Below are 27770 nucleotides of genomic sequence, written 5' to 3' on the forward strand. Positions count from 1 at the left end.
TGACCTCATGGCTCCGCCCGTCGCCCTGACGCCCTGCTCCAAAGCCTACCCGCCTCCTTCTGACAGACGCGCGACGGCGAGCTGCGGAGGCGACCGTTTCTGCTGCTGCGGCTGCCGCGGGTGCCGCGGGGACGGTGAGTCGCCTCGGCCACTGGAGACAGCTTCCGGCGGAGCCCCCTTCCCCAGCCCCTCCCCGGGCCCGCCGGGAGCAGGGCTGGACGCGCGCGGCCCTCGCGGGGAGGGGGATGACCTCGGACCGCTGAGCCCCCAGCCCCCGCCTGCGGCGCCTGCGCGGTGCATGTCGGGCACTGTGGTCTCCGCGACCCGCGGAGTGCTCCTGAGGCGCGCGGACGGACTACATCTCCCAGAGGCCTTTGGGCGGGCGGGGGGCGGCGTGCGCGCAAAGCCCCGCGGGGCTGAGGGTCTCGTCCTCCCCGCGCCCGGACCATGGCCTGTCTTGGCGTCTGTTCGGCCTCGGGCGCCTGGCCTCCCGAGGTAAAGGCCCCCGGCGGCGACTCAGCGCACCCGTCGCCTTCTCCCCTGGCACTGATGCGATCCAGAGCGGCCCTCGGGGTTTTGACGTCGCCTGTCGCCGGGTTGGCCGCCCCCCCACCCCCCCGCGGGGCTGCGGTCACAGTTCGGCCAGGCTCGGGCGGGAGCCGGGGTCGGTGCCTTGGGGCTGCCGGCGCGCTCCTCGGGGTCCCGCTGTCACCCTCCCACACCTCCTGTCGGGAGAGGTGGGGAACTAGTATCTCCCGCTTTCCACCGCGCTGTTTCCTGGAGGAATGGGGGTCGGGAGGAGGGTCCCGGGGACAGAGGAGACCCCGCTGAGCTCCTCGGTGACCTTGGCAGGCCCGAGGGGCCGCGCGCGTCTGCCTCCCCCGCCCGTCCCCCATCGCCGCCGGGGCTGGCGAGGAGGCAGTGACCTGGCCTGGCTTCGGGCCCAGCTTCCTGCCGTCGAGGACCTTGGTGTCGTTGAACCCACGTCGTCGTCGAGCCTGGCTATGGGCACTTGTTCGTGGGCGTGCGTTTCTGTTTTCCTCTAAATGTACCCAGGAGGCTTCTCAACAGGTGTCAGGTAAGGAGCTAGCGGCTCTCAGTGTCTCCAGTGTGGGTCTCGGATCCTCTGTCTTAGAATCACCAGGACAGGGGATCCCTGGGTGGCGCAGTGGTTTGGCGCTTGCCTTTGGCCCAGGGCGCGATCCTGGAGACCCGGGATCGAGTCCCACATCGGGCTCCCGGTGCATGGAGCCTGCTTCTCCCTCTGCCTGTGTCTCTGCCTCCCTCTCTCTCTCTCTGTGACTATCATAAATAAATAAAAAAAATTAAAAAAAAAAAAAAAGAATCCCCAGGACCTTTGTTAAGACACCTGATTCCTGGGCAGCTCCCCCCCCCCCCCCCCCCCCCGCGGGTTCTGATTCAGCACTTATGGGTTGTGGCCAGGACTGTGTTTAATAAGCTCCCCAGATAATTCTCAGTCACATTTGGAGTTGAGTGCCTTTATCCTAAAGTGAAGAGGATGGAGGTCTTGGAGCATAGCATTTATACTAGTTTTGTGTGTAAAGTGGGACTTGCTGCTGGGCAGGCAGTACGTAGGTAGTGTGACCCCTCTCCTTGGCACTTTGTTACTTACCTCCCAGCCGACTTAAAAGTTGGGTGGGTAGAGCAGTGCCAGCTCTGCCTCGCCCACAGCCCCACATTTAAAAGTTAAACATTCAAACTGTATGTTGAATGCAATTAGACCACCACCTAGAATGTGCAACTTTTAACTGTATTTTGTCTCTTATCTAACCATCAGCAGTTCATTTTGTTTATGTGTGTAAGTGTGGACATCTGACTGTTTCCTTTCCAAATAATTACACATATAATTAAGTAGAGTCGTAGAATTTTTGTTTATTGATTTTTCACCAGTAGAAGCCCTGGGTATTGAAGAGTTCTCTCTGTCTCCCATCCCTGAGGAGCTGGACGAGTTTGGAGGTTTTTCCATAGGATGAGCCTCTGGAACCAGGAAAGAGGTTTACATATGTTCTTAACAAAGAAACAGTAGGCCATGGCTCTAAAATCACTAAGAGCAGAAACACGGAATGTGTGATGTACAGTAATGCTGCAGGGAACAAAAATGTTTTGAGGGGCTGCTAATGAAATGTATCCTGGTAGTCAGATTAGGCCAGCAGATCACGTTGACAATAAATGATACAAATCATCAGCCTGCGGACTCCATGACTGCTCTTTACAGTTTGCCTGGTTTGAACCTGCTAGTTTGGTGTGGTTTCCCAAACCCCAGGGGAACAGGGCTGTGTAGCCCAGCTGACAAACTTTGAGTCTCTGGGGCTGAGGAGCTGTTTTTTTTTTGTTTTTTTTTTTTGAGGAGCTATTATGTAGGCACAAATACCAATCCCTAATCCTGTTCAGTTGTCTGAGATCCTGTAGAAATTCATCTCCAGCTTCAGCAACACTGTTCAAAGGTCATGCACATCCTTTTATTCATGGAGGACACAGGGAAATGTGGTAGAGTCATGGCACCGTATACTTATGTCTCTGTCCTTGCGTGAAGGAAGGCTGTCATGCTGGTGAGAAGGCAGCGTGCAGGGGTTACTCTGCATGCAGACGTTGCTTGGCATGCAGGCGTTGCTCTGCGAATAATGTTGTCCCCTCATGGGGAGGAGAGCCAGGCTCACAGGGGTGGCACAACTACACAAAGGGATTTGGAAATGGAGTGTACAGAATGGGAATCTGCCAGTTTTTAGAACCCCACAGAGGGCTTCCGGCTCCTCATCTCTGCAGTCAGGACTCTCAGACACGTCTCCCCAGGAGGTGGTAGAGGCTGCTTTGCAACTTAGTGCTGCAGAGGAGAGAGGGCGTTTGGCCTGGGTCTGTGGCAAAGCCTCTCCCCCCTGAGAGGGCAGCCCACCCAGGGAGATGCAGGTCTGGTTGCCATAGAGCCTGCTGACCAAGCACCTCTCCTGCTCCTGAGTTACCAAGTTCTGATGATGAAGGTGGGGTCCCGGGACCAGTATTGTCTAGACCCGGCAGAGCAGGCTGGAGGCACTTCTGTTGCTTCCAAACTGTGTGACGAGCCGTTTGCCCTCCCAGAGCCTCACTTGCTGCAACTATGATAAGTGAAAAGCAACACCCAAGTGAGATGAAGACCCGTATCCACTTGTGCTGGAAGATTAGGGTTACCTCACGTTAGGTGAAGTAAAACCACATGGGGTAAGGAAGTCCAGTGACACACTGATTGTTTCCATAAAGACATAAGTTGTGAGAAGTTTGGTAATATCAGATCAGTTTTCCAGAAAACGTTTCTCATCATCTTATTGATGCTCCTGATCTGTGGGTGCTGTGAGCCCCTTCATGGTCTGGCCACTGGGTGGTTCTTACCACGAGGAGTTGTCATGAAGTCCAGTAAAAACTGTGCGTGTGCTGGGTACATAATGTGTTCAATACGTTGATTCAGTCTGAATTCACATCTATTCCAGTGTCTGTGTTTTCCCTTGGAGGAGAAACCGAGGCCAGGGCAGGCAGAGAAGGCTGGAAGGGTGTCCTGGGGTGGAGTTTGAGAATTTTACGCCTTTATTACTTTGGTAGGAAGTGAAACTTGTTGCAGTTATAATCAACATTAAAAGCAGTTTTACAAGCTGGGGAAGCAGCGAGGAAGGCAGTTGTGTTTGCAGGGAGTGTTCTTCTAAGCGCCCCAGGCCCATCTGGTAGGGCCCTCACCTGTGCTCCGCCCTCGCAGGTCCGACAGCAGCCAGGAGGCCACACAGGCATCATCTCAAGGCTGTTAGTAAGTGAATTAGCAATGACGGCCAGATGCTGGCACGGCAGGGCAGGAGTGAGGCTGAGGAAAATGTGGCTGTGCCACCCCATCGTGGAAAGTACTCCCCAGAGTTGACTGTGACTCATGAAAGGGGGTCTTCTGTATGGATTTTTGGCCATAAACTAGGCACTTTTCATCAGGAAGCCAGGGACTCCATCTCTGCTAAGGCGTCTTCTGCCCCAGCGGCCGTGAGTGGTGGGTATTTGGGCTGGAAAAATAGCATGGGAAGCCTAGTTAGGCTAACCCCAACCCTCCCTTATTCGATGCATCTGTGCCAGGGGCTGAGTAGGGCCTGCAGGGACACCAGTGGGGAAGCCCCCGTTGTTTTCTAGGTGGGAAGTGAGTGAAGTGAGGACGGAGTCATGGGGAAGGCTCAGGTTTGCTGGAAGAGCAGAGGTTGGAGGGTGGGGGTGTACGTGTGTGGAGGTTGAGGAAAGGTCTGTGGAAGGTCCCTTGGTAGGAGTGGGGTTTGGTTGGTTTGGAGAAGAGCAGATTGCAGTCTGGGTGGCTGCAGTAGAGTGTAGTAGAGATGTGGAACATGGGGCCAAGTCTAGACTTTGGCCTTTAAAGCTTGAGCAGTAGATGAGAGAGTGGATCTGAGACCTTTTTGAACCATGGCTTTGGCAGGACTTGCTAATAGGTCAAGGTTTAAGGGCTAGAGAAAAGTCTGGAACACCTCTCAGACATCCATCTTTGTGGCCAGGGTAGTACTGCTAACAGCACCGAGCCTTTGGGGTGGGGGGAAAAGCTCCTGCCCAGAGTACCAGCCAGGCTGCATTACTTACCCACCCAGTCAGGCAATATTTGACGTGCTGCTTGGGGCCGTGGAGACACTGGCCCCAAACCCTGTCCCTGCCCTCTGGGAGCTGCCGATCTGGCCTGGGGAGGCTGGGCCCTTGACCAGAGTGTTCTGTTTCCCCTCTGTTGTCCCAGGCCAGGAATCCCCGCCCTCCTTCCTGCAGGGCCCACCTGCTACCTGAAGCCTCCCCAGGGCCCTGACCCACAGACGCCCCTCTCTCACCTGCAGTGCCTGCGGTCATGGGTTCTCATTTGGATTTTGCCGAGTATCTTTTATAAATGCTTCTTAAATGTGAGCTGGCTTCCTAGCTAGATCTACAGTTCCCTGAAGGCAGGGGCCACAAGGTGAGTGACCTCCATACAGAGGACCATGAAAAAAATTTTTTTTTAATTTTTTTATTTATTTATGATAGTCACAGAGAGAGAGAGAGAGAGAGAGAGAGGGGCAGAGACACAGGCAGAGGGAGAAGCAGGCTCCATGCACCGGGAGCCCGATGTGGGATTTGATCCCAGGTCTCCAGGATCGCGCCCTGGGCCAAAGGCAGGCGCCAAACCGCTGCTCCACCCAGGGATCCCGAGGCCCATGAAATTTTAACTGAGTTAAGGAGTCAAGAATCTGAAGCCTTTTTAAACAGATAGTCCCTTGAAAATAAACAAACTTGGATAGTGAAGGGTCTGCAGGATAAAACTGGCTTTTCCTAGGCCTGGAAAAACTGTACTGCTCTAGGCAAGTTGTGACCACTTCTTAGCCCTGGACTCTGGGGCTTTCTCTACTGCCTGAGCCTCGGGCCTGTGATTCTGTCCCTGTGTAGCCACGCTCAGGCCATATGTATCTCTGCGTGCGTTTACCTGCTTTGTCTGGAGAGCACACGGTCCACACCTTGGTCCAATCAGACCGGCCAGAAAGAAAGCATGCACGCCGGAGGTGGGGGCTGAGAACTGAGGGTCCCCCAGGTCTAGCAGCCACCTACTGGCGTCAGGACCTTGGGACCCACGTTAGTGCACCAGGCATAGTGCAGGAAGTGGCCAGCAGGGGGACAATGGACAGCCTAATTTCCCACGCCCTCCATCTCACTCAGAGTAAAGTGGACATCCGTTAGTGGCCCGAGGACCTGATCCACCTCCCCTCAAGGGCCAGCCCCTCTTCCTTAGCGCCTCCTGCTCCATGGCACCCCAGCCCCCAGCCCCCAGGGTTGTGTAGGCACACTCCAGGCCCCTGCACCCTACTCTCTCTGCCTGGTCCTTCTTTCCAGCACTGCGCACGTGGCCTGTTCCATCTTGGCCGGAATGCTCCCCACTCTGAGAAACCCTTCCTGTTTGGAATCGCATCCCTGCAACACTGCCTTCCCCACTCATGTTTCCTCCACAGCGTGCGTCAGCATCTGGCGGACTACACACAGACCTGTTCCGTGTTCTCACCCCAGTTCCCCACAGATGTAAGCTCCACAAGATAGTGGTCTTTCCTGTCTTCAGGGCCTAGGTAGCGCTGGCTCAGCAGGTACTGGGTCCGTGTTGGGTAAAAGGGCGTACGGTGCCTGCCTTTCAGCCGTCCTGTCTCCTGGGGTCTGGGAGTGTAGTGTACATGCCCCGGCGCTCCCTGGGGTGCAGGCGAATATGGAGTTGAATTCCCAAGTGAACATGCAGTGGGTAGCTTCTAAAGTCAGCTGGCAGAGCAGACACTCAGGGGCCAGCTGCCTGGAAGTCCTTGAGTTGCCCGTGGGCTCAGAGGTGTGCAGAACTGGGCCCACTGGGCACCTGAGGAGATGACATGCGTGCTCCTGGGTCCTGTTCCCTCGCTCGAGCCCTTCCCTCACCAAGGGAAGGGGGCCTGGTTGGCTCATGTCACTTGCTTCTCTTTTTTTGTTCTGGGAGCAGTGAAATCCATGAAAACACACACAGTGGAATTCCCGCTGTTGGGAGTGTGAGATCCCGCCTGAGCATAGTTTGGAGAATGTATGAGAAAAGAGACAGGGCTGAGATCTGAGACCGGTGCATCTGATGGTGTGGGGCATGAGTCAGGACTCCTCCCTGCGCCTCTGGGCCCGGCTCCCAGTCAGTGCAGCCGGGGGGGTGGGCGCTGCTGGTCTTGCCCTCCACTGTCCCCAGCACGGCACCTTGCCTCTGGTGGGTGTTTAGTAAAAGAAGGGTCATGAATGTCACTTGAGACTTTGGACTTTGTGATTTCTAATGACGTTTCTGCCTGGAAGGTGATCTCCAGATGTATGAATCATAGAGAAGTCACACATGGCCATAAATAAGACAACCCCAGATAGAACATGAACTCCTCTTTTGCCACAGAGAAGATCCAAAATAGTTCTTCTGTCCCAGCTGGCATGAGTAAACTCTCTGGGTCAGAGGTCCTTTTAGAGTAGTGATAGGAATTTAGTTAAATTTCCATATCCTATTTTGTGTAGTATAATATAAAATACTGATTAGATTTGTTCCTCACATGTCCCACAGCACTTCTGTTCGCACTCTTCCCTTTCTCCACTGTGGACATGTTGTCGTCGTAGACCCCAGCCCCACTTGCTCGCCTTGTCTGAGTGCCCCTGGCCACAGGGACAATTCCACTGCAGAGCATAGCCCTGGACTGTTCTCTCGTCTCAGGATTTTTCCATTGGTCCTGCAACATAGCTTCTTACCGTGTGTTCTTTTTTTCTTCTTCTTCTTTTTTTTAAAGATATTTGTTTTTTTATGAGAGACGCAGGCAGAGGGAAAAGCAGGCTCCACGCAGGGAGGCTGATGTGGGACTCGATCCAGGCATTCCGGGATCACGCCCTGGGCTGAAGGCAGACGCTCAACTGCTGAGCCACCCAGGCGTCCCCCATGTGCTCTTTAGAAGGTTGTGTGGCAGCATCCAACCACTGCCGTGGTCTCCGGGAATAATTCCTAATCTGTGACATGTCTGCTGGTTTTTGGCTTTTTTCTTTTGACTGATGCCATCTGGGTGACCTCTAGATGGCATGGCACGGGTGAGGTGGCTGTATCCTGTTCTCCACCCAGCTGTTCTTGTTGAAAATAACTGAGAGAATGCTCTGTAATATGAAGAGTTTAAATGATGTACAGATACTTCCCCACTGCTTGGGCGGGGGTACCTGGACAAGACCTGGCTACCGGCTAAGCTCCCCTCCTGAGCCATCGGCAACACTACAGGGTTTGTGTCTGAAATAAGATTCTTCCAGCTGGGTGGCCAGGACTGTAGTGGCCACATGGCTGTGTTGCACGTAGGGCCTCGTGCTTTCACCTGGGTCAGAATGGTATGTCTTGATCTCAGATAACTAACTGAGTCAAATGGAATCAAGCCAAAGACTGCTTTGTGTCAGGCAGAGGTAAGGATTTTTTTTTTTCAGGGCTTCATTTTGATTGCCTAAATGATGGTTCTTTAGACTCATCATGCTTCTTTTTTTTTAATTTTTATTTATTTATTTATTTATGATAGTCAGAGAGAGAGAGAGGCAGAGACAGAAGCAGGCTCCATGCACCGGGAGCCCGACGTGGGATTCGATCCCGGGTCTCCAGGATCGTGCCCTGGGCCAAAGGCAGGCGCCAAACCGCTCTGCCACCCAGGGATCCCACTCATCATGCTTCTAAAATGAGTTGGCCTTTGAGTTCCCAAGAGCTGTCTGCCCAGCAGGTGCAGATGACTTGTTTCTTTACTAGTGAGTGCAGCTGTATGTATTTTACTCCCTGTGCTGCTCCTTCTCCTCCTGTCTGTACTTCCTCCTCCTGTGTCCAGCTCCTGAGGCCCTCCTGCCTGGGAGGCAGCTCCCCCTGAAGGCAGAGGGTGCATGTGGAGGCCTGTGCCACACCCCCAGCACACACACACAGCACCCGCCTGCGGCACAGCTCTATAGCCTGGTCGTCCCTGTTTCATGTGTGTCTGCTGGGCTTTTCTTACCTGCCCTCCTCTGCCAAGTGACCTCATGCTGGCTCTCCGGGCAGGGTCTCCAAGGCCAGAACTACCTTGGATGGCCTTTATGTTCCAGCTTTTTACTAGAGTGCTGTGAGTTAAACCTGGTTTATTTTTTATTATTTTTTATTTTTTTAAATTTTATTTATTTATGATAGGCACACAGTGAGAGAGAAAGAGAGGCAGAGACACAGGCAGAGGGAGAAACAGGCTCCATGCACCGGGAGCCCGACGTGGGATTCGATCCCGGGTCTCCAGGATCGCGCCCTGGGCCAAAGGCAGGCGCCAAACCACTGCGCCACCCAGGGATCCCTTAAACCTGGTTTAGAGAACGGACTCCTGCTACCCGACTCATAGACCAATATAAAGACTGTAACACCACTTTAGGAGGGAAGGCTGGCAAATAGCCAGTCCTTGGGTTTGCTTCTTGGACTGTTGCTTTTCTCCTAGACAAAGCGAGATTACAGTCAGAAGCACCTTTCTGGACCAAGGAGGAATACACTTAAATTTAACCCAATTGAACGAGCCATTTTGGGGAAAGAGCCAAAGGAGCTGCCCATCCTAGAAAAACTAGAAACTACACAAACAGCTTCTGTTTGTGTATAAACAAATGACCCAAAATCTTAATACCCATAGAAAACAATTAACATTTGGTGTCTTATACATATGTGAACGTATACTTTTAAAGTAGAATCCCGGGCAGCTTGGGTGGCTCAGCAGTTTAGTGCCGCCTTCAGCCCAGGCTATGATCCTGGAGACCTGGGATCGAGTCCCATGTCGGGCTCCCTGCATAGATCCTGCTTCTCCCTCTGCCTGCGTCTCTGCCTCTCTCTCTCTCTCATGAATAAATAAAATCTTTTTTAAAAAAGTAAAATCTGTAAGTGTAAACACACTGGTTTTACAATGCAGTATCAAGATTGTCTTTCTACCTACAATAATGGGTCTATACCGTTTAGGGGGGCAAATGCAGGTACATTATATAGGTAAACCAGATGGGTAACCAGTGTCTTTGGTGGGACGTAAGGCATCGGTACATACAAACTTTGCCTGTAAATCTTTGCTCACACGTTCACTTACCTCTAGGACAAATGTTTTGAAATGGAATTAATGAGTCGAACAGAACGTATAGATAGCAGAATTGTCCTCCAAAAGAAGTCACACTAACCCCCTCTGCTGTGGTCCTTGTGCTGGTGACACCTGGGGAGTCAGAGTGGTTTCCCCGGGTTTTGACAAGCATTCAGCCTGATGTAAATTGTTACTGTTGTCATTGTCACAGTTCCTAGAAATCTTTCTAGTTTAGAACCATTCCCTGAGGCCTCTTCACCTTTTGATTTTGCTTCTGAGAGCAGTATATTTTCTCTTTAAAAATTGTACTTCCTTTTTCATGTTCTGCGTGCGGCTCCATAAATACAAGGGATACAACCAAGAATTTGTGTTTATTGAACGCTGTGTGGCAGCTCTCTGCTGTGTGCTCCTCACACACAGCCCCACTTAGGCCTCATGACGTTTCTGGAAAGCTGGGCAGCCAGATGGCTGGCGTGGAACTGAGCACCAGGGCACCTGCAGGTGAGGTTTGTGTCCTGTCAGCCTGAGCTGTGACCGGGGCGCAAGCCTCCCTCTTGGGGCCACGGCTTGGGCTAGTGCAGTAGCTTCTTGAGCCGTGACACAGAAGGGGGTTGGGGAGCGTGTGGGTCGGGTGGGATGAGAGAGGCAGATGGGAAAACCAGATCTGCTTTCTGCTCCTTTCTGTGTCTTAACTCTAGCTTGTTTTGAAGTATTTGGAATTCCCACGGCATCAGATAAGCCTGTGTTCACGTGTAAAAATAAACAGTTCATAGCCAGTAGTGATGCTATCTGAGGGAGGGATTGTCTCTCTGTCCTGCCTCCATCAGTACGAACAATGGAAAATGGACTGCGGGCAGGATTTCCCAGGCCCCTGGGGCGAGAACTTGGCAGCCCAAGGGGCTGCTCAGCGAACCCGAACCCGTGGAGGCACCAGCACAGGCTGCAGGAAGCCGAGTCGGTGGGCTTTTCAGTTACCGACTACTTGTTGACATACCTGCAGCCTAACCAGCACCGTCTGTTGGTAACAATACTTGCATTCCTTCTTAATTAATAATCTGGAAATTTACCAGTCATAAGTAATTCCTGGCTATAGTGCATTTGAGAATTGCTAGAAAATTAGCACTTCTATTTCTCTTTGATTATTGGAATTAGGTCTGGCTGTATTTACTAGGAAACCCAAAGTAACCAACTGAAACAAATTTGTTTCTTTCTCACATAGAAGATATGGGAGGTGGTCCCTTCAGCCTTGGCGTGGTGTCTGTGATCTTCCAGGGTCTGGGCACCTTCCGCTGTCCTTAGTATGGCTTCCATGCCCAAGGTCACCTTGTGGTCAAGCACGGCTGCGGGAGCTGTCACACCTGTATTCCATGCAGTGGACAGGAGGGCAGGACGACGAAGGGTCCATCTGGCCAGGGTAGCACCTTCCCATCAGTCCTTATGGTGCTGCTGTGCTTATGACTCATTGGCCAGAGGTTAGTCGCATGGTCACAGGTGACTGCAAGAAGGACTGGGAGTGTCTTAGCCAAGACCCTCTAGCCCTGAATAAAAATGGAGTGTTGTGCTCCAGGTAGGGAAACAGGTTCAGAGAAATTTAGTAGCTCGCCCAGGTCATACAGTCTGTCATGGTAGGCAGGATGCCAGTGAACCCTGTGCTCTCAAAACTTTATTGCTGGCCAGGAAAGGAAGTTGACATCTTTGTTCCTGAAGACTGAGTGGTTGAGGGTGACGGGGGCTGGGGCGTGGGGGCAGCGCTCAGGAGAGTGGGCAGGGGAGAGAGGAGGCCTGGGGCGCTCCTGTGGAGGTGCTGTGGGCTTCCTGGCCTGTGATCCTCATCCCGCGTATTGGCCCAGGTCCCTGTGGGGGTCCATAGTCTGTGTGCTCTGGTGGAGCAGCCCCTGTGGCCAGGAGCCTCTGAAGCAGTCAGGCAGGGTGAGCATGGGCTCCAGGCAGTGACCTGGCCGCCCCTGCAAGTGCAGCCTCCTCCCCTCAGTCTGTGACTTATCACCGTCCAGCCACTCTTCCCATCCCCTCCTTTGCTGGTTTCATTAACTCCACCTCCTCCTGGCTGGCTTGGGGAGATATTCCCTGACCCCCAGATCATGTCCAATTTTTCTGTGCTTTCAAAGTTCCCCCCGCTTTTCTGCACACTATGGGTTACACTTTGTAATTACGTTTGGCATTTTTGGTGTGATTATTTAATGCCTGTCTTCCCCTATTTGATTTTAAGCTTCTGGAAGTCAGGAACTATGCTCTCATTTCCTGCGATGCTACACAACTACCCCTGTGAACAGATGGGGGAGTTATTCTTAGGAGAAGCCCCGCCCCACCCTCCAAGGGCCTATGTTAAGTGGCCACCACATGGACTGTTCTTAAACCCACAACTGGGGACTTTGGGAGAACAGGACAGTATGTGGTGTTGCCCAGGAGGTCAGTGGCCATCCCTCGCAAGTAAGTCCCCCAGTCAGCGACACCTCATGTTGCCTGGTCCTTACATGGCTTATGCACGTCTGTGTCTCAGTTCTCACACAGCCTCGAGGTGGGATATGGGTGATGCAGTTGCATGTGAGCCAGGCCTCCTATGAAGGGGCTCAGCAACCCAAGTGGGTTGTCCTTCCCCTTTCCTCTGGGTGGCCTCAGGGGACCCGAGAGGATGTTTGGCTTTTATTCTGGGCCTCCAGCCCTTCCTGAGCAGCGGGTGCCTGTCTGGTGTTCAGCATGTGGGGGTCTGTAGGCAATGTAGAAAGCTGTTTTTCAGTTTCCCCAACAAATCCCAAAGTCCTACTCCCGGCCAGATGCCTGGAACTTGCGTCCTAGGGACTGAGAAGCCCCTCTGAGGCCAGCTGGCATCCTAGTGGTGTGACTGCTGGGAAGGTGAGTTCCTCTGGAGAGAGGCAGTGAGCAGGCCAGGCAGGCCAGCCTGGCTCCAAGAAAGGTGGTCTTGCAGTTGCTGCTGCCTGGCTGCCACCCTGCCACCAGGGTCCTGGGGTGACACCCGAAGCACCCTTGCCAGGGCCTTTACCAACCGTGAAGTTGCCTGGGAGGAGAGATGGCCCTTAGGAGGATTGCTAGCATCTCTTCAGGAGTCCCATGAAGCAGGTAGCCTCAAAGTGGCTATGTGAGATGAACTCTGCTGGGCTGGACCATTCAGGTGGGATGTGATTCCACGCCCCCCAGACTCTGCGGGGAACACACACTAGGACCCCCATGAAGCTGCCATGGCAGAGGCGTTGGTGCCGGTTTTGTTTTTCTTCCCGTTGGAAGTTGTTCATAATAAATGGTGACATCAGCAGGTGCCGTTTGTCCTGTGTGCTTGTATGCCAGGTCTGGAGCTGATGCTCTGGGTATTTTGCACACACTGTTTATTTTAAACCTTGCCCCCTTACTCCCACGGAGGTCGGCATGATTACCTCTGGTTACAAACTAAGGGACTCTGAGGCTCAGCGAGGTCACACAGCTACAAAGCGGTGAGCTGGCTCACAGCTGGGCTGATGCTTCCTTTCAAGGCAGGGCCGGGCTGCAGCCACAGCGCTCAGAGGCTCAGCCGGACAGTCCACCCTGGTCTCGGAGGCACTGGAGCCCCTCGTGGCCTGCGGGGCTTCCTGTAGCACAGTGGGGCCAGAAGGTGATGGGTGCAGTCTCCTGGAGGCCTCGGGGGGCTCAGGGTCAGGACTCTAGGGCAGGGCTCAGATGCCGTTACAGTGCCCTTCTCCCCACGTGGGCCTCCACATCTGTGGTGCAGAAGTGGCGAGGAGTCTGACTCAAGGCAGCTGCAGCAGCAGCTTGGGCTCGTCGCTGCTCACTGCACCCACAGGTCTTATTTAAGAAAAAGCAGTAAAAGTGATTTACGGTATTAAATCATCTTGACCCTCAAGTGCACATCTCTCTGCTATTCTGTGTGATGAAACGTGACACATACATCGCACACACGGAGTAGGACAGGTGCCTCCAGGAAAGCACGTGCATGGTTGGTTGAATTGTGAGCTGAACTAGCTTTCTTGTGGAGCTCCAGATTTACTTGGACAGCAGACACAAACTGTTATTCATGGTTGGGGCGTTAGTGGACATTCTCTTGAAAATGGATAGTGAGCCCACCTCTTTGAGGAAAACAGCTGACTTTTGTAAACAGTGATAAATTTGTTAATCTGTTTGTGGCCGATGATAAAATTTGAACTTTGAAGTGAAAGTTAGAATTTTGGAAAATTTGTATCTGCCACTTCGAGCTTGACAGCTTCCTGATAGTTAAAGACTTTTCTGATGAGATTGGTGGTAATACTGGCCATATGACTTGAGTGGGGGGAACATTATATAATAAGACACACCAGCACTGTTACATCTTCATAATCGGGGCTTATAAACCGTGAACCGGTGTTCAGATGCCCCATGCTTGCTGTTAGAAACCGTGCGTGTGTAAAAGAGCCATTCCATATGCCACGTAGACCAATGAATTGTAGCAGATAGTAGGATGAATTCATTAAAGATGCAGATTCCATATGACAGCTAACCTTTGAGACACTACTGCTGTCAGGTTTGGATGTGGTGTACAGGAATGTCCACAGTTACAGACCTGAAAAGACTCTTCAGATGCCCCTCCCATTTCCAGCTGCTTATCTTTGGGAAGCTCGGTTTTCTTCACGTATTTCAACCAAAACAAGGTAGCAGAGCAGATTGGGCGGAGGAGCAGACAGGAGAATCCAGCAGACTTCCCCGGAGTCAGAAATGAAAGAGTTGCAGAAATGGGAAACAATGGCAGCTGTCTCGTTATTACATTGTTTTGGAAGTTATTTTAACTATTTATGTTGACATGTTGAGTTTATGGATGTTTTTTAATGAATTAATAAATACTTTTTAAAAGTCCTCATTTTTAATTTCTAATATGGTAAATATTGATAGATATAACCCACAAAAACAAAACCTTTGTAGACTCCTCCATAATTGAGTGTAAGGGAGTCCCGACACCCAGAACACTGGGGAACTGCTGTTTTAGCAGGTCTTGGGGGGGCTGATGACAGAAAGTCCTCCTTCCAGGCACTGCCCTGCATGCCTCGGTCTGGCCTTCTTCCAGAAGCGGGTGTTGGTGCATGGCCCTGGCAGGTCCTCTGGGGCAGCAGAGACGCTGGGGGCAGGGTGGGTACCCCTTGGTGGTGTGCGGGACCGTTCAGACTGCAGAATTGTGTTTGCAGCTGTGGCTGCAGCCGGGGAGGAGCGTATCCCACTGGCCTGGGGCCAGGCCTTCCCAGCTCCCATGGGCAACCCGCCTGGGCTGCCTTAGGCCGCTGCCAGTTGGCCGAGCTTTGGATCAACAGCAGCTCGCAGCAATGAATGATGAATAGTTGGGAGCCGAGCAGAACACCAGAGGCATTTCCCAGGGCCCCTAAGTCTTTGCTTTTAACACTTCTCTGGGATGTGGGAGACCCAGAGGAGAGCCGCTTAGATCGGCACGCCGGCAGTGGAGACCCCACGCCTCTCCTGTCACAGGGATCAAAGCTGCCCATCACTGCTCCCTTCTAAAATTGTATTCTTTTTTTTTTTTTTAAGATTTTATTTATTCATGAGATATATAGAGAGAGGCAGAGACACAGGCAGAGGGAGAAGCAGGCTCCATGCAGGGAGCCCGACGTGGGACTCGATCCCGGGTCTCCAGGATCAGGCCCTGGGCCTGAAGGCGGTGCTAAACCACTGAGCTACCCGGGCTGCCCCTAAAATTGTGTTCTTTTCAAAATTTTGGTTCTGCAAATAATGTGCAGATACCTTTTTGTTTAAAATATGTGTATGTGTAATGACAGCTTCACCTGTCTTGACTGTTGGCTGCCAAGCTTCAACCCCAGAGAGGACTGTCTTGGTCTGGGTGTTTCTTCCCCATCTCTTTCCTTTATAAGCACACAGGGAAATATCCACACCTGGGTGGGTTTTGCTTTTAGGGGGATGTAATAATTCACATGCCATACAATTCACCCTTTGAAAGTGCACAGTTCAGTGGCTTTAGTGTGCTTGAAGAGCTGTGCCACTGTCTCATTCCAGAGCCTTGTCATCCCCCCGACGGACATGTGTTTTGACCCTAAGTGCTCTGCTTCCCTACACAGTGAGTCTGCCAGGTGCTGGGCACATGTCATTGTCACTGCTCTGCATGTGGCATGGCCAGGAGTCAGGGGTTCCAGTGCCAGGTCCCAGGAAGAGTGAGGCTCAGGAAGGGTCAGTGACTCACTCAAGGCTACCAGCTTCAAGGCCAGGGCTGACTCTGGAGCACCACACTCTCCACATATGCCCTGTTTTCCCATTAACTGGTGACTGACCTGGGGCAAATTTTTGTCCCTCTGTGAATGGGAGAGGGGATGGGTTCCTGCCTTCCTGATTGCACATTGGAACACTTGTGTGCCCTGTCCTTAGAGCTGTCACTGTCCTCAGTAGCTGCTTAGAGTATTGTGCTGGGTGTAGACAGGGCCTGGGATTGGTGGGATGGGTGTAGGGGTGGGGGGCAATAAGGCAGTTTTGCTTGGCTTCATGGTCCCAAACCCTAAAACCATAGCAGGCCCCTCATGATGTCACTTCTTCCTCACAGTTGGGGAAACTCACCTGGTCCCACCAGCTCAGAAAAGCAAAGGCTGCTCTGTGGGTGTGAAGCCTGATTATTTTCTGTGACATGGCTGAGGGTGGAACCGGGTTTCCAATATTGGGTTGCAGAGCAGACGTTTCCATTCTGCAGTGGGCCTGCCCTGAGTGCCAAGCAGGGCCAGGCTCTAGGGGCTGCTGGTCCAGCAGGTGGCACTCAGAATTCCACTGGACTGGGCAGCTCGGGTGGCTCAGCAGTTTGGCACCACCTTCAGCCCAGGGCATGATCCTGGAGCCCCGGTATCGAGTCTGCATTGGGCTCCTTGCAGGGAGCCTGCTTCTCCCTCTGCCTCTGTCTCTGCTTCTTTCTCTCTCTCTCATGAATAAATAAATAAAATCTTAAAAAAAAAAAAAAAAAGATTCTTGTCACCTCTTAAAAAAAAATTCCACTGGACTAAGGAGAGGAGCTGTGGGCCACTTTGCAGAAAAGGGCCTGGCCCTGTGTCTGGGACAACTGTGTCCTGCCCCCAGAGGCCCCCAGCACCTGCTGTCCTTGGGAAAGTGAGATGAGGTCACAGGGAGTCCATAGACTTGGAGATGGGTTTTGTCTCATTTTAGGGTGACTTGAATAATTCCATTCTACATAAAACCACGTGTTTGTCATGGGCGCAGGGGCCGAATTAGGCCTCACATGGCCCCATTGTCTCTCCTAGTGGCCTGCCCTTGCCTCTAAGAGACCACTCAGGACCGTCTCTCTAGGGCTTATCACCCCCTGTCCCTTGGGGCTCTACTGAGTCTGTCCTTAGCTCCCCAGGGCCTTACTGTTCCCTGTGGCAGGCTCTGGCCCTTTCCATTCTGAGGATTTTCTGGCTCATGTCAAGGAACAGGTCTGTGCTGTGAATTCTAGAGAAAAGCTGCAGGCACAGAATATATATTGGAGTCTGTGGCAGCTTCTCAAGAGTCTTGAACCTTCTCTCAGCCACCTGGCCCATGCTGCCTCCCTGCCTTGGCAACGGTCAGGACTGTTGCTTGTAGGTCAGTGTCATCCTGAAAATGCACTGAAGGGACATTGATCTCTCAATTTGATCCTTGAGGCTCCTCTGACGAGGTGCCATCCAGTAATCTAACCTCTACTCTTCACACATTTCCAGATACTGCTTAGTTTCTTTCTTAAAAAAATATTTTATTTAGGGACACCTGGGTGGCTCAGCAGTTGGGTATCTGCCTTTGACTCAGGGCATGATCCCAGGGTCCAGGATTGAGTCCTGTGTTAGGCTCCTGCGGAGAGTCTGCTTCCCCCTCTGCCTGTGTCTCTGCCTCTGATGAATAAATAAATAAAATCTTTAAAAAATATATTTTATTTATTTGAGAGAGCGCACAAGCAGAGGGGACGGGGAGAGGGAGAAGCAGGTTCCTCACTGAGGAGGGAGCCCTATGTGGGGCTAGATCCCAGGACCCTGGGACCATGACCTGAGCTGAAGGCAAGTGCTTAACCGTCTGAGCGGCCCAGGCGCCCGATACTGCTTAGTTTCTTTTTTCTTTTTTTTTTTTAATTTTTTTTTAATTTTTTTATTTATTTATGATAGTCACGGAGAGATAGAGAGAGGCAGAGACACAGGCAGAGGGAGAAGCAGGCTCCATGCACCGGGGGCCCGATGTGGGATTCGATCCCGGGTCTCCAGGATCGCGCCCTGGGCCAAAGGCAGGCACCAAACCGCTGCGCCACCCAGGGATCCCTACTGCTTAGTTTCAATGCAGACTTCCAGCCTCTGGAAAGCAGCTGTCTCCCAAAGGCCAGTGGCTTCTAATGTAGGAGCTGTTGGGACTGGGGCAGTGGCATATCACTTTTATCCAGGACTAAGTGGGAAATTCCGCAGCATCCCCACACTGCTGGAAAACAGGAATTTAAGGCTCAGAGAAATCTTTGAAAACGCCTAAAATGCTGATTGTGAGGCCACATGCCCCTGGGTGTGATGTGAACTGCGTTAGTAGGGCTGCCCCGTAGGGCTGAGGACAGTTTGCATCCAGAGCAAGCACCCCGGGGGTGTCAGGATGAGTAGTTCTCTAGGTCTGCTCAGTACCATCTCAGGGACTTCTGCAGTCCTGAGGCATGTATTGGGGGGGGGGGGGAGTCTCTGGCCGGTGTGCCTGCACTGTTACACCACGACATGAGAATCTCATCTAAGAATTCTCTTTCTCAGGGCACCTGGGTGGCTCAGTGTTAGTCGAGCGTCTGCCTTCAGCTCAGGTCATGATCCTGGGGTCCTGGGATCCAGCCCCGTCGTCAGCTCCCTGCTCAGCAGGGAGCCTGCTTCTCCCTCTGCCTCTGTATTCTCTCTCTCTCTCTAATAAAATCTTTTAAAAAGATTTTTTTCCTTCCTTCTTGTGTAATGTGCTATGGCTCAGAGAGAGCATCTCTGCTCCTGTGTGGAGTGGGGCTCACGCCCCGGCGTCCTGGGAGCCCCGTGTCTGCGCTCACACCACATGCTGCTGGTTCAGCACCTTGCTGGCCGGCTAGCTGCTGAGTGGTGTGCTGCATCTCTGGTTTGGAGAACCAGGCCTGCCCACACCTTTTCATCCACAGAATCCAGAGGGCGCAACGGGATGTACAGTGTAAAGGCCTCTGGGCCCCAGGGCAGCCTGGTCAGTATGGTAAACTGGTGGGGGTTTTCAGGCGATGCACTGTTTCTTCACAGATCATATCTAAGAGGCGGAACGGGAGGCCGAGAGGCCTGTGTTGGGTTTCTGGGGCCGCATGCGGACTTCACCCAGTTCCCAGAACTGCAGGCCCCCTTTTCTGTGGGGAGCTGCATCTCTCAGAGGCTTGGGGCTTGCAGCCCCTCCCATAGCTTCTATCAGCGATGCTCCAGCCAGCGCAACCGCAGTGTTGCCAGGGGGCAATCTCAGATTCCACAGTTGCATTTGTAGTGTCATTTGAGCGGGGTGCATTTTTATTGGAAAACTGTTTTGTGGGCAGCCCGGGTGGCTCAGCAGTTTAGCGCCGCCTTCAGCCCAGGGCCTGATCCTGGAGTCCCAGGCTGCTTCTCCCTCTGCCTGTGTCTCTCATGAATAAATAAAATCTTTTTAAAAAATAGGAAAACTGCTTTGTTTTTGGACATGTGATCTTTTTTTTTTTTTTTTAAAGATTTTATTTATTTATCCATGAGAGACACACAGGCAGAGGGAGAAGCAGGCTCCTCGCATGGAGCCCGATGCGGGACTCAGTCCTGGATCCGGGGATCACGACCTGAGCCAAAGGCAGATACCCAACTGCTGAGCCACCCAGGCGTTCCCATGTGATCTTTTTTTAAAGATCATAGCATTCTTACAGTTTGTATCGCACCTTAGACAATGTAGTTTTGTGGCAGGCACCAACATAAATATGAAACATTGTAGTTTCATATTTATTGGGAGGCACTGGGGGAGTTGGGAATTGAATCCCTGTACAATTCCCAATGACAGCCCCAGTGGCTCAGTGGTTTATCGCCACCTTCAGCCCAGGGACTGATCCTGAAGTCCCAGGATCAAGTCTCATGTCACGCTCCCTGCAGGGGGCCTACTTCTCCCTCTGCCTGTGTCTCTCATGGATAAATAAATAAAATCTTAAAAAAAAAAAAAGTTCCCAATCCATTCTTCAGAAACTCTCCTTCATACTGGTGGGTCCTGCCCCCAGTCTCTGCCACAGTCCCCAGCTCCAGAAGGCAGCTGGAGGATGGGCACGAGGTGGAGGGCAGGGGGAGACCGCCCGAGGTTGGGTGTGGAAGCAGGTGGTGGTACAGCCGAGGCTGAGCGGAAGCGGCCCCGTGGCAGGCAGCAGTGGGTAGAGGATGGCCCAGAATCGGGTGGGTGCCAGGCTTGTCCTGTCATTATGATGCCAGAACTCCAGTGGAATCTGGATGTGATGGAAACAGTGGAACTAGATGTGATGTTGAAGAAACAGGCCATGCTTGTGTCCTCAGAGGGTGGCGCCAGTGCTGTGTCCCCTCTGGACACAGAGGGGCCTGGAGGACCCCGGCTAGTTCGGCTCTCCTCGCCCCAGAAAATGCTCCAGTGACTCACCAAGCGCAGTGCACCTTTTGTGGCCAGATCCCTGGTGAGCTGGGACTACCAGACAGACAGTGGGGCCACCCCGGTGGCATCCCAGAGGCTTGTAGGGTGGGATCAGTGGCAGGTGCTGGCCCATGCATGTTCTAAGACTTTGGTGGGCTACAGGACAAGCCTCTTGAGGAAAGCTGTCTCTTTCTGCCACCAGGAGGGCGCCTGGCGGGCTGCCCAGGATCTCCAGGCCCAGCACACACAGCCAGGCCTGCCTGGAAGGGGACTTGGTGTGATGTCCTTTAGAGGCTCTGTGGCTTCCTTTTCTTTCCCGTGCACTGTTTTTTTATTTTTTATTTTTTTTAAACATTTTATTTATTCATGAGAGACACAGAGAGGCAGAGACACAGGCAGAGGGAGAAGCAGGCTCCATGCAGGAAGCCTGACGTGGGACTCGATCCTGGGACCCCAGGGTCACGCCCTGAGCCAAAGGCAAACGCCCAACCATTGAGCCACTCAGGTGTCCAGCCTGTTCACCGGCAGGCAGAGGTGGGTGGGAGTGTCACGTTGGAGTCCTAGATTCAGCTTTACCTTTTATGTGCCACGTGACCTGGGTAAGTCCCATCTTTTCTTGGCTTCCAGGTCTTTGAAGGATATTTTAAGTAGCAACTCAGAAGAGCAGGTCATAATATAGAAGCACTTGGGAAGTAGTTCCACTTCATGGTCGAAGAAGTGTTATTTTAATGTTACAAATTAGTGATATCAATAGTATCCAAAGTTTGTACCAAGTAAATTGCGGTCATCCTCCCCAAAGGCACAAATGGCCATACATCTTTGACCTAATCTTTTCACTTCTGGCAATTTTAACCAAAGGAAATAATCCAAGAAAGGGAAAGAGCATTAGCCAGAGGTTTTCCCTGTTTGTTATGAAAGTAACAACAAGCATTCCAAATGCATCATTGTGGTTTTGGTTCGTCAAATAAGGGTGGCCAGGTAAACGGTGATGGGCCCATTTCGGGGAATATTAAAATTGATGGTCATGGGGTCTTGCAAGATGGACAGAATATATAGGACACCATGTTAAAACTGTCACATAAAAATACAAAGGGCTGCACGCAGACTGGCAGGGACGTGCAGGGAGAGTGGCTGCATTAAGGTGGGGAGATTGGGCAACTCTGTTGTTTTTTAATGAGTTTTGACATATAATCCACCTACCATATGATTTTCCCATTTAAAGTGTGCAATTCACTGGTTTTTAATATATGCACAGAATTATGCTACCATCATTACAGCCAGTTTTGGCTCATTTTCATCATCCCGAAAGGAAACCATGTTTGTCCCTCTGTCTGCCCCCCCCCCCCCCCCCCCAGCCCCCAAGCCCACACGACAACCTCGAGTACGCTGTCTCTGGCTTTGTCTGTTCTGGGCACCGTGTAAGGACTCACACGTAGGGAACCTTTCATGTCCGGTCTCTGTCACTCACGGTCGTGTTTTTCCGGGTCTATCCAGGCTGCAGCAGGCTCGTTCCCGGTCGTGGCAGGGAACGTCTCCACTGCAGGCCTACATCTGCGGTTCATCCCTTTACCAGTGGTGGGACATCTCAGTTGTTGACGCTTCTGGACTATTATGAATGATGCTGCTGTGAACATTCACGGACAGGATCTTGTGTGGTTTTCAGTTGTTTTCAGTTCTTGTGGGTGCACAGGTAGGAGTGGAATGACTGGGTCCCAGGGTAGCTGTGTGTGGCCCTCTCCTCTGCCTAATATGTGTTACTCATTAGCCATTCTAGTGGATGCCAAATGTACCTCATTGGTTTTTTTTTTTTTTAAGATTCTATTTATTTATTCATGAGACACAGAGAGAGAGAGACAGAGACACGGCAGAGGGAGAAGCAGGCTCCATGCAGGGAGCCCGATGCGGGACTCAATCCCAGGACTCCAGGATCACGCCCTGGGCTGAAGGCAGGCGCTCACCGCTGAGCCACGCAGGGATCCCATCATTGTGGTTTTGGTTCGCATTTCCTTTTGGTTAAATGTTTAGCTTCTTTTTATGTGCTTATTGGGCATTTGTTTTTATCTTTGGAGAAATGTGTATTCAGATCTTTTGATATTTTTTAATCGGGTTGTCTTTTTGCTAATGAGTTAAGAGTTCTTTATGTAGATATTTTAAATACAAGTCTTTCAGCCGATCTATAAAAATTTTCTGTTCTGTGAGCCGTCTTTCCACTTACTTGATGGTGCCCCTTGAAGCCCAAGGTTTTAATTTTACTGACATCCAGTTTATGTTGCTTGGACTTGGTCTCTTGGGCCCTGCCACTGATCTGTGCTTTTTTTTTTTTTTTTTTTTTTTTTTAAGATTTTATTTGACAGAGTGCTCACAAGTAGGGGGAGCTGCAGGGAGAGGGAGAAGCAGCCCCCCCCCCCCCCCTGCTGAGCAGGGAGGCCAAGGTGGGATTTAATCACCAGGACTCTGGGATCCTGACCTGAGCTGAAGGCAGATGCTCAACCTGTTGAGCCCCCAGGTGCCCCTGATCTGTGACATTTGTACTGACTCCACGTTCCTTTTGCCCTGGTAGGGTTCTGAACTTCACGCTGGTGGGGCTCTCAGACAGAGCTAGTAGAGCTGCTATCACTGTGTTTCTCTGTAACGTTGAGAATTTTTTCTAGCTCATATTTTTTTTAAAGATTTATTTATGTTACAGAGAGGCGGGGGGGGGGGGGGCAAAGACACAGGAGGAGGGAGAAGCAGGCTCCATGCAGGGAGCACGACGTGGGACTTGATCCTGGGACTCCAGGATCGCACCCTGGACCAAAGGCAGGTGCTAAACCACTGAGCCACCCAGGGATCACCTAATTCATATTATTAAAAAAAAAAATACCAAACTTTACTTCAAAATGCTACTAATTTCTAACCTTTTATGCTGAATAGAGTAAGAGGAAGTGCCTTGCTATGGGAGACAGGATGCTGACCCAGAACAGGAAGGGCCCCTGGTTTCCTCCTTCTCCCCCAGGACCCAGTGGCAGGTGCTCAGGGAGCCTTGGGAGAGAGGTGAGGGAGGGGGTTCAGTCTGCATCTTCCTTCCCACCCCAGCTCCACAAAAACCAGGGCAGAGGCCCCATGTGCACAGCTGGCTGTGGAGAAGCCCGTTCTTTCTTTCTGCAGCCCAGGCGGGCTGTGAGGGCTGGTAGGAGCCTGGTGCAGACAGGACTCAGCCCGTGGCCGTGAGAGGAGGGGGAGCTGAGGATTGCCACCGTGCCGGTGGGGGAACAGCCACACGGGGTGGGGAGTGTGGCTGCGGCTGTTGCCCTGCTGCTGAGCCTCTGCCTGTTGTTCTCCCCCGGAACAGCTCCCCAGAGCCCTGCGTGTCCACCCAGGCCGGCCGTGGAAGGAGCCTCTCCCTTCTGAGCACCTGGGATTTGAGGTAAAGAGTCTCCCAGTCCCTCTCCCATGAGCAAGGTATGGTGCTCTGGCACGGAGGTGGCCAGCTGCCCTGGGGGGAGGGTCCGCCTCACCCACTGCTGTCCTCGCAGGGCACCCTTGCCTCCTGCCTTTGACACGGGAAGCGCGGGTGATGGTGGATGGTGGTGGCTCTGGGCCTGGTTATCCTCGGGAATGGTGGGACATCTCCAGGGCATAGATGGAGCCCACTCTGCTGAAGGAATCCATCCCTGTCCTCCACCCCCCTGCCCCGCCAGAGCCCAGAGACTGATGTGGAGGCGTAAAAGGCCACCTGAGCTGCTGCGAGGGTGGGGTGGTACACGTGCAGGAGGAGCCACAGGAGGCTGCGTGCGGGGAGGACAGTCACAGACCCGAGCCTGACCGGCACGCAGGGCTGGGAGTTTAGTTCACGTCCTGGCTTTCCTTCCAGGTCCAAAAGCAGCAAAGATGTCCAACGAGCCACCCCCTCCATATCCTGGAGGCCCCACAGCCCCCCTTCTGGAGGAGAAGAGCGGAGCCCCACCTACCCCAGGTAGGGTTCGGTGTTCCTGATGGTCCTGTCCCTTGTGGCTTGCCTGTCCAGCTCATAGAAGCCGGCACCTGGGGCAGCACTCCCCCGGCCCTGCAGCCACTGCCCTCTGAGCTCCCTTTCCCTGCCTTCTCTGTCAAGGCCGCACCTCGCCAGCTGTGATGCAGCCCCCTCCGGGCATGTCCGTGCCCCCCACAGACATCGGCCCCCCACCCTATGAGCCACCGGGTCACCCAATGCCTCAGCCTGGCTTCATCCCCCCCCATGTGAATGCAGATGGCACCTACATGTCTCCAGGTAAGCACATTCCCTGCCATCCAGCCTTCACCGTGTGCCGGTGGTCTTCCTGCACAGGGTTCTCTCAGGGGTGGGGACTGACTGGGTGTGGACAGGGGACATGGGAGGGTGTCCTAGAGCCTAGAGTGTCCACTGCCTAGAGCAGTGCTGTGCAGGCACCGTGAGCGAGCACGAGCTGTGGGCCTTACTGGGAGGGGGGCTAGCTCCTGGGAAAGCCCCTCAGGCCCAGTGGCAGGTGCTGACTCATGGCTGATATGGGGGCCTCTCCCTGCCAGGATCCTGAGTCCATGGTGGCGGGGGGGGGGGGGGGGGTGCTGGGCTACTGCTTACCCAGTTCTTCAGGACTTCTCAGGCCAGATAAAGGCCCAGGGCTCTCGCACAGGTGGCCCCACATGAAGTGGGCCAGTTCCTGGTATTTCAGTGCAGGATCTGGTGACACTGGTGGGTCCGAGAGCCTTGAGTACACAAGGAGGGCTGGGCTGCCGAGAGGCAAGGCTGTCCATCCTGTGGTTGAGGTCCTTGTTGGAACACAGTGCCTGGTCCCCTGCGTATCAGAGGCAAGGAGCAAACATACCCAGCTGAGACCGAGGAGAGAGGCGGCCGCCTTCTCAGCTCTGCTGTGTCCCGCTGGGCCAAGTAGCTTCTCAGTCTTGGTCCTCACAGGGTGGGGAGCAGGAAGGGCTGGGAGTATGTACATCATCACCTGGCCCAGGGCCTGCTCCCAGAGGCCCCCCTCATGAGGCCTCCCCTGGGGTTGGGGGGGGCCTCAGGCCTATGGGGCAAGTGGTAAGCCAGTAACCTGTCTTCACTGTCTTCTTTGCTCTTCCAGGTTTCTACCCTCCTCCAGGCCCCCACCCACCCATGGGCTACTATCCACCAGGGCCCTACCCACCGGGGCCGTACCCTGGCCCTGGGGGCCATACTGCCACAGTCCTGGTTCCTTCGGGGGCTGCCACCACAGTGACAGTACTACAAGGAGAGATCTTTGAGGGCGCCCCTGTACAGACAGTGTGTCCCCACTGCCAGCAGGCCATCACCACCAAGATCTCCTATGAGATCGGGCTGATGAATTTTGTGCTGGGCTTCTTCTGCTGCTTCATGGGGTAGGTGGTACGGGTGCTTGGGGTGGGGCCGTGCCCACCTGCCACTGAGCTGGGGTAGGCCTATGTGCCCCCAGTGCCCTCTCAGCCAATCTCTCTGTCTCCGATTCAGGTGTGACCTGGGCTGCTGCTTGATCCCTTGTCTCATCAACGACTTCAAGGATGTGACGCACACATGCCCCAGCTGCAAAGCCTACATCTACACGTACAAGCGCCTGTGCTAACGGAGCCAAGACTGGACTCCCTGCTGTCAGTCTGGCCCCCTGTGCTTTCGCTCCCCTTGCTCAGTGGCTTGCTTCCCTGCTCCCACTTGGGGGTGGAAGCCGTCCCACCAGTCCCCTGGAAGTCTTGTCCTCTTTGGCTTGCCCTTCCCTGAGCATCGGACTCTTCTGGCAAAAATTCTGTTGGATTTAAGGCCAAGGGTCAGCAGGTGGCAGGGGGATAGCTCGGAGCCTGTGTGTTGCTGGTTTGCTTGATGTTTGTGATCAGGACGAGAAGCTGGGAAGGGTTTCCTCACTCCATTTCTGGACAGAGCATAGATTTGGTCCTAACTGTCCCTGGGACCAGAAACAGTCAGAGCAGACCTGGGGCCTGCAGTGGGGCTGTACCTGTAGCCACAGTGATTTCTCATCTGCTGGGCCAAGAGTGGGAAAATGGACCGAAGCAGGACAGGGTCCTCAGGCCTGGCTTTATTTCTGGGGTGCTAGAGGTGGGTATGATGATTAGAAGGAATGACTCTGGCCCTCAGAACTCTAGAACTCTCAACACTCTATCCAAGGGCCTGGGAGTCCCCTGGGTAAGGTAGAGCGATCAGCACACCTGCAGATCATGGGCTGGGTGCTGAGGCTCTGGCTCACCAAGAGGGACTTGCCTCTGGCACCCCCTGCCCAGCTCCCTTTCTGGCCTGCCCTCTACAAACCCCCATCTTGGCTAGGGCCAGGAGGAGTGCCCAGGAGCCTAGCCCATCTGTCTGTACCATGTCCTTGCTGTGCGTCGGCAAGACCAGTGGCCGGTGTGTCCCAAATAGGACTGGAGAGGACAGAGAGGAGGGGCCTCCTTGCAAGCACACACAGATTTGTAGTGTGCTCTCCATGTATCCTCTTCTCAGCAAATGCTGGGCCCTTTGCCCTTGCTGACTTGCTGTCACTGTGCTTGTTTCAACAGCAGGTACTGCAGCAGGAGCAGCTGTCAGGCACTGGACTGGGACAGGCTGGGGACAAGAAAGGAGCAGCCACAAGTGGCGGACGTGCCTTGGTGGACATCTGCCCTGGGCCTGAGCCCACACTGTATTTCATGAATGGTTTGTCTGTGAACTTGCTTATGTGGACCGCTGTATCCTGCTGCCACCCCTCTCCTGGTTTTGCACTGCCACTGCATGGCCTCCTGTCACTGTGAATCATGGCTGGTCTCAGTTTGTAGTTTCTCATTAAATTGGCCCTCTCACTCCCCTGCCCTGGGCCTCTTGCTCTCTTGCCTGGCTTCCTTCTTTGAGAGGGAAAAAGGGAGGGGGGCTAGAAGTGGTCTAGGGGCTGGGGCTTGAGTCCTCAGGGTCTTCGTGCTTCTGCTATATTGACTGCCCAGGGGTGACGCCAAAACCCAGTGTAGACCAGCCCCAGGTTCTAACTGGGACCAGACTGGGGTAGGAGTTGACTTCATTGCACTATAAGGTTACCTTCCTATCTCTGACACTGATTTCACCCATCTCCATGCCATGGTCTCTGCCCACACAGTCTGCAGGCTGGAGTCCCCCTGGTTTGAGCTCCGGGTCATCCCACCCTGTAGGCAAATACCCTTTTCCCCCTTAAGCCAGACACGGCCACTGGGGCTGGGGTTTCTGGTCTGAAAGCTAATTGGGGGCGGGGGGCGGGCAGCCAGTTGGCCCCCCTGGTTCTGAGCCAGCTCCACCCCCATCCTCATCTGAACTGTGAAAATGGGTAGGCCGGGTCAGCAGTAGGAAGACAAAGTTTTCCCTGCCATTTAACCGTTTTCTGAATAAAACTTTTGCAGATCCTCAGTATATTAAACAAGAAACAGCTTCCTATCAATAAAAATATTTAAGTTTGCCTTTGTATTTTAGACCCTGAATTGTTGCATAATACAAGTATATGCACTTTTAAAAATCCTTAAACAAATTTCAAAAAGTAGGGAACCTTCAAAGTACTTCTGAGAATCACATCAAATTTGTGTGATGAGGTGGTTTTGCTCTGGGTGGAGTGCTGCAAGGTGACCAGG

General features: G+C 53.0%; 1 protein-coding gene across 6 annotated transcripts; it reads left to right on the forward strand.

Annotated features, from left to right (window-relative positions):
• Positions 1–27010, forward strand: CDIP1 (cell death inducing p53 target 1). 6 transcript variants are annotated; one of them, XM_041747428.1, is made up of 7 exons: positions 1–134; positions 23521–23595; positions 24043–24144; positions 24283–24438; positions 25268–25541; positions 25651–25787; positions 26703–27010. In XM_041747428.1, exons 3-6 carry the CDS (start codon positions 24060–24062, stop codon positions 25760–25762), a joined length of 627 nt encoding a protein of 208 aa, XP_041603362.1. In that variant the 5' UTR covers positions 1–134; positions 23521–23595; positions 24043–24059; the 3' UTR covers positions 25763–25787; positions 26703–27010. The 6 variants fall into 6 exon arrangements, with proteins under 6 accessions (XP_041603362.1, XP_041603363.1, XP_041603361.1 ...); XM_041747429.1 differs by having other exon boundaries at positions 26706–27010; XM_041747430.1 differs by adding an exon at positions 948–1078 and having other exon boundaries at positions 30–134; positions 25651–27010.
• The last annotated feature ends 760 nt before the right edge of the window (positions 27011–27770 follow it).

Source organism: Vulpes lagopus, chromosome 3 (genome assembly GCF_018345385.1).
Source record: "Vulpes lagopus strain Blue_001 chromosome 3, ASM1834538v1, whole genome shotgun sequence".
Lineage (NCBI taxonomy): Eukaryota > Metazoa > Chordata > Mammalia > Carnivora > Canidae > Vulpes > Vulpes lagopus.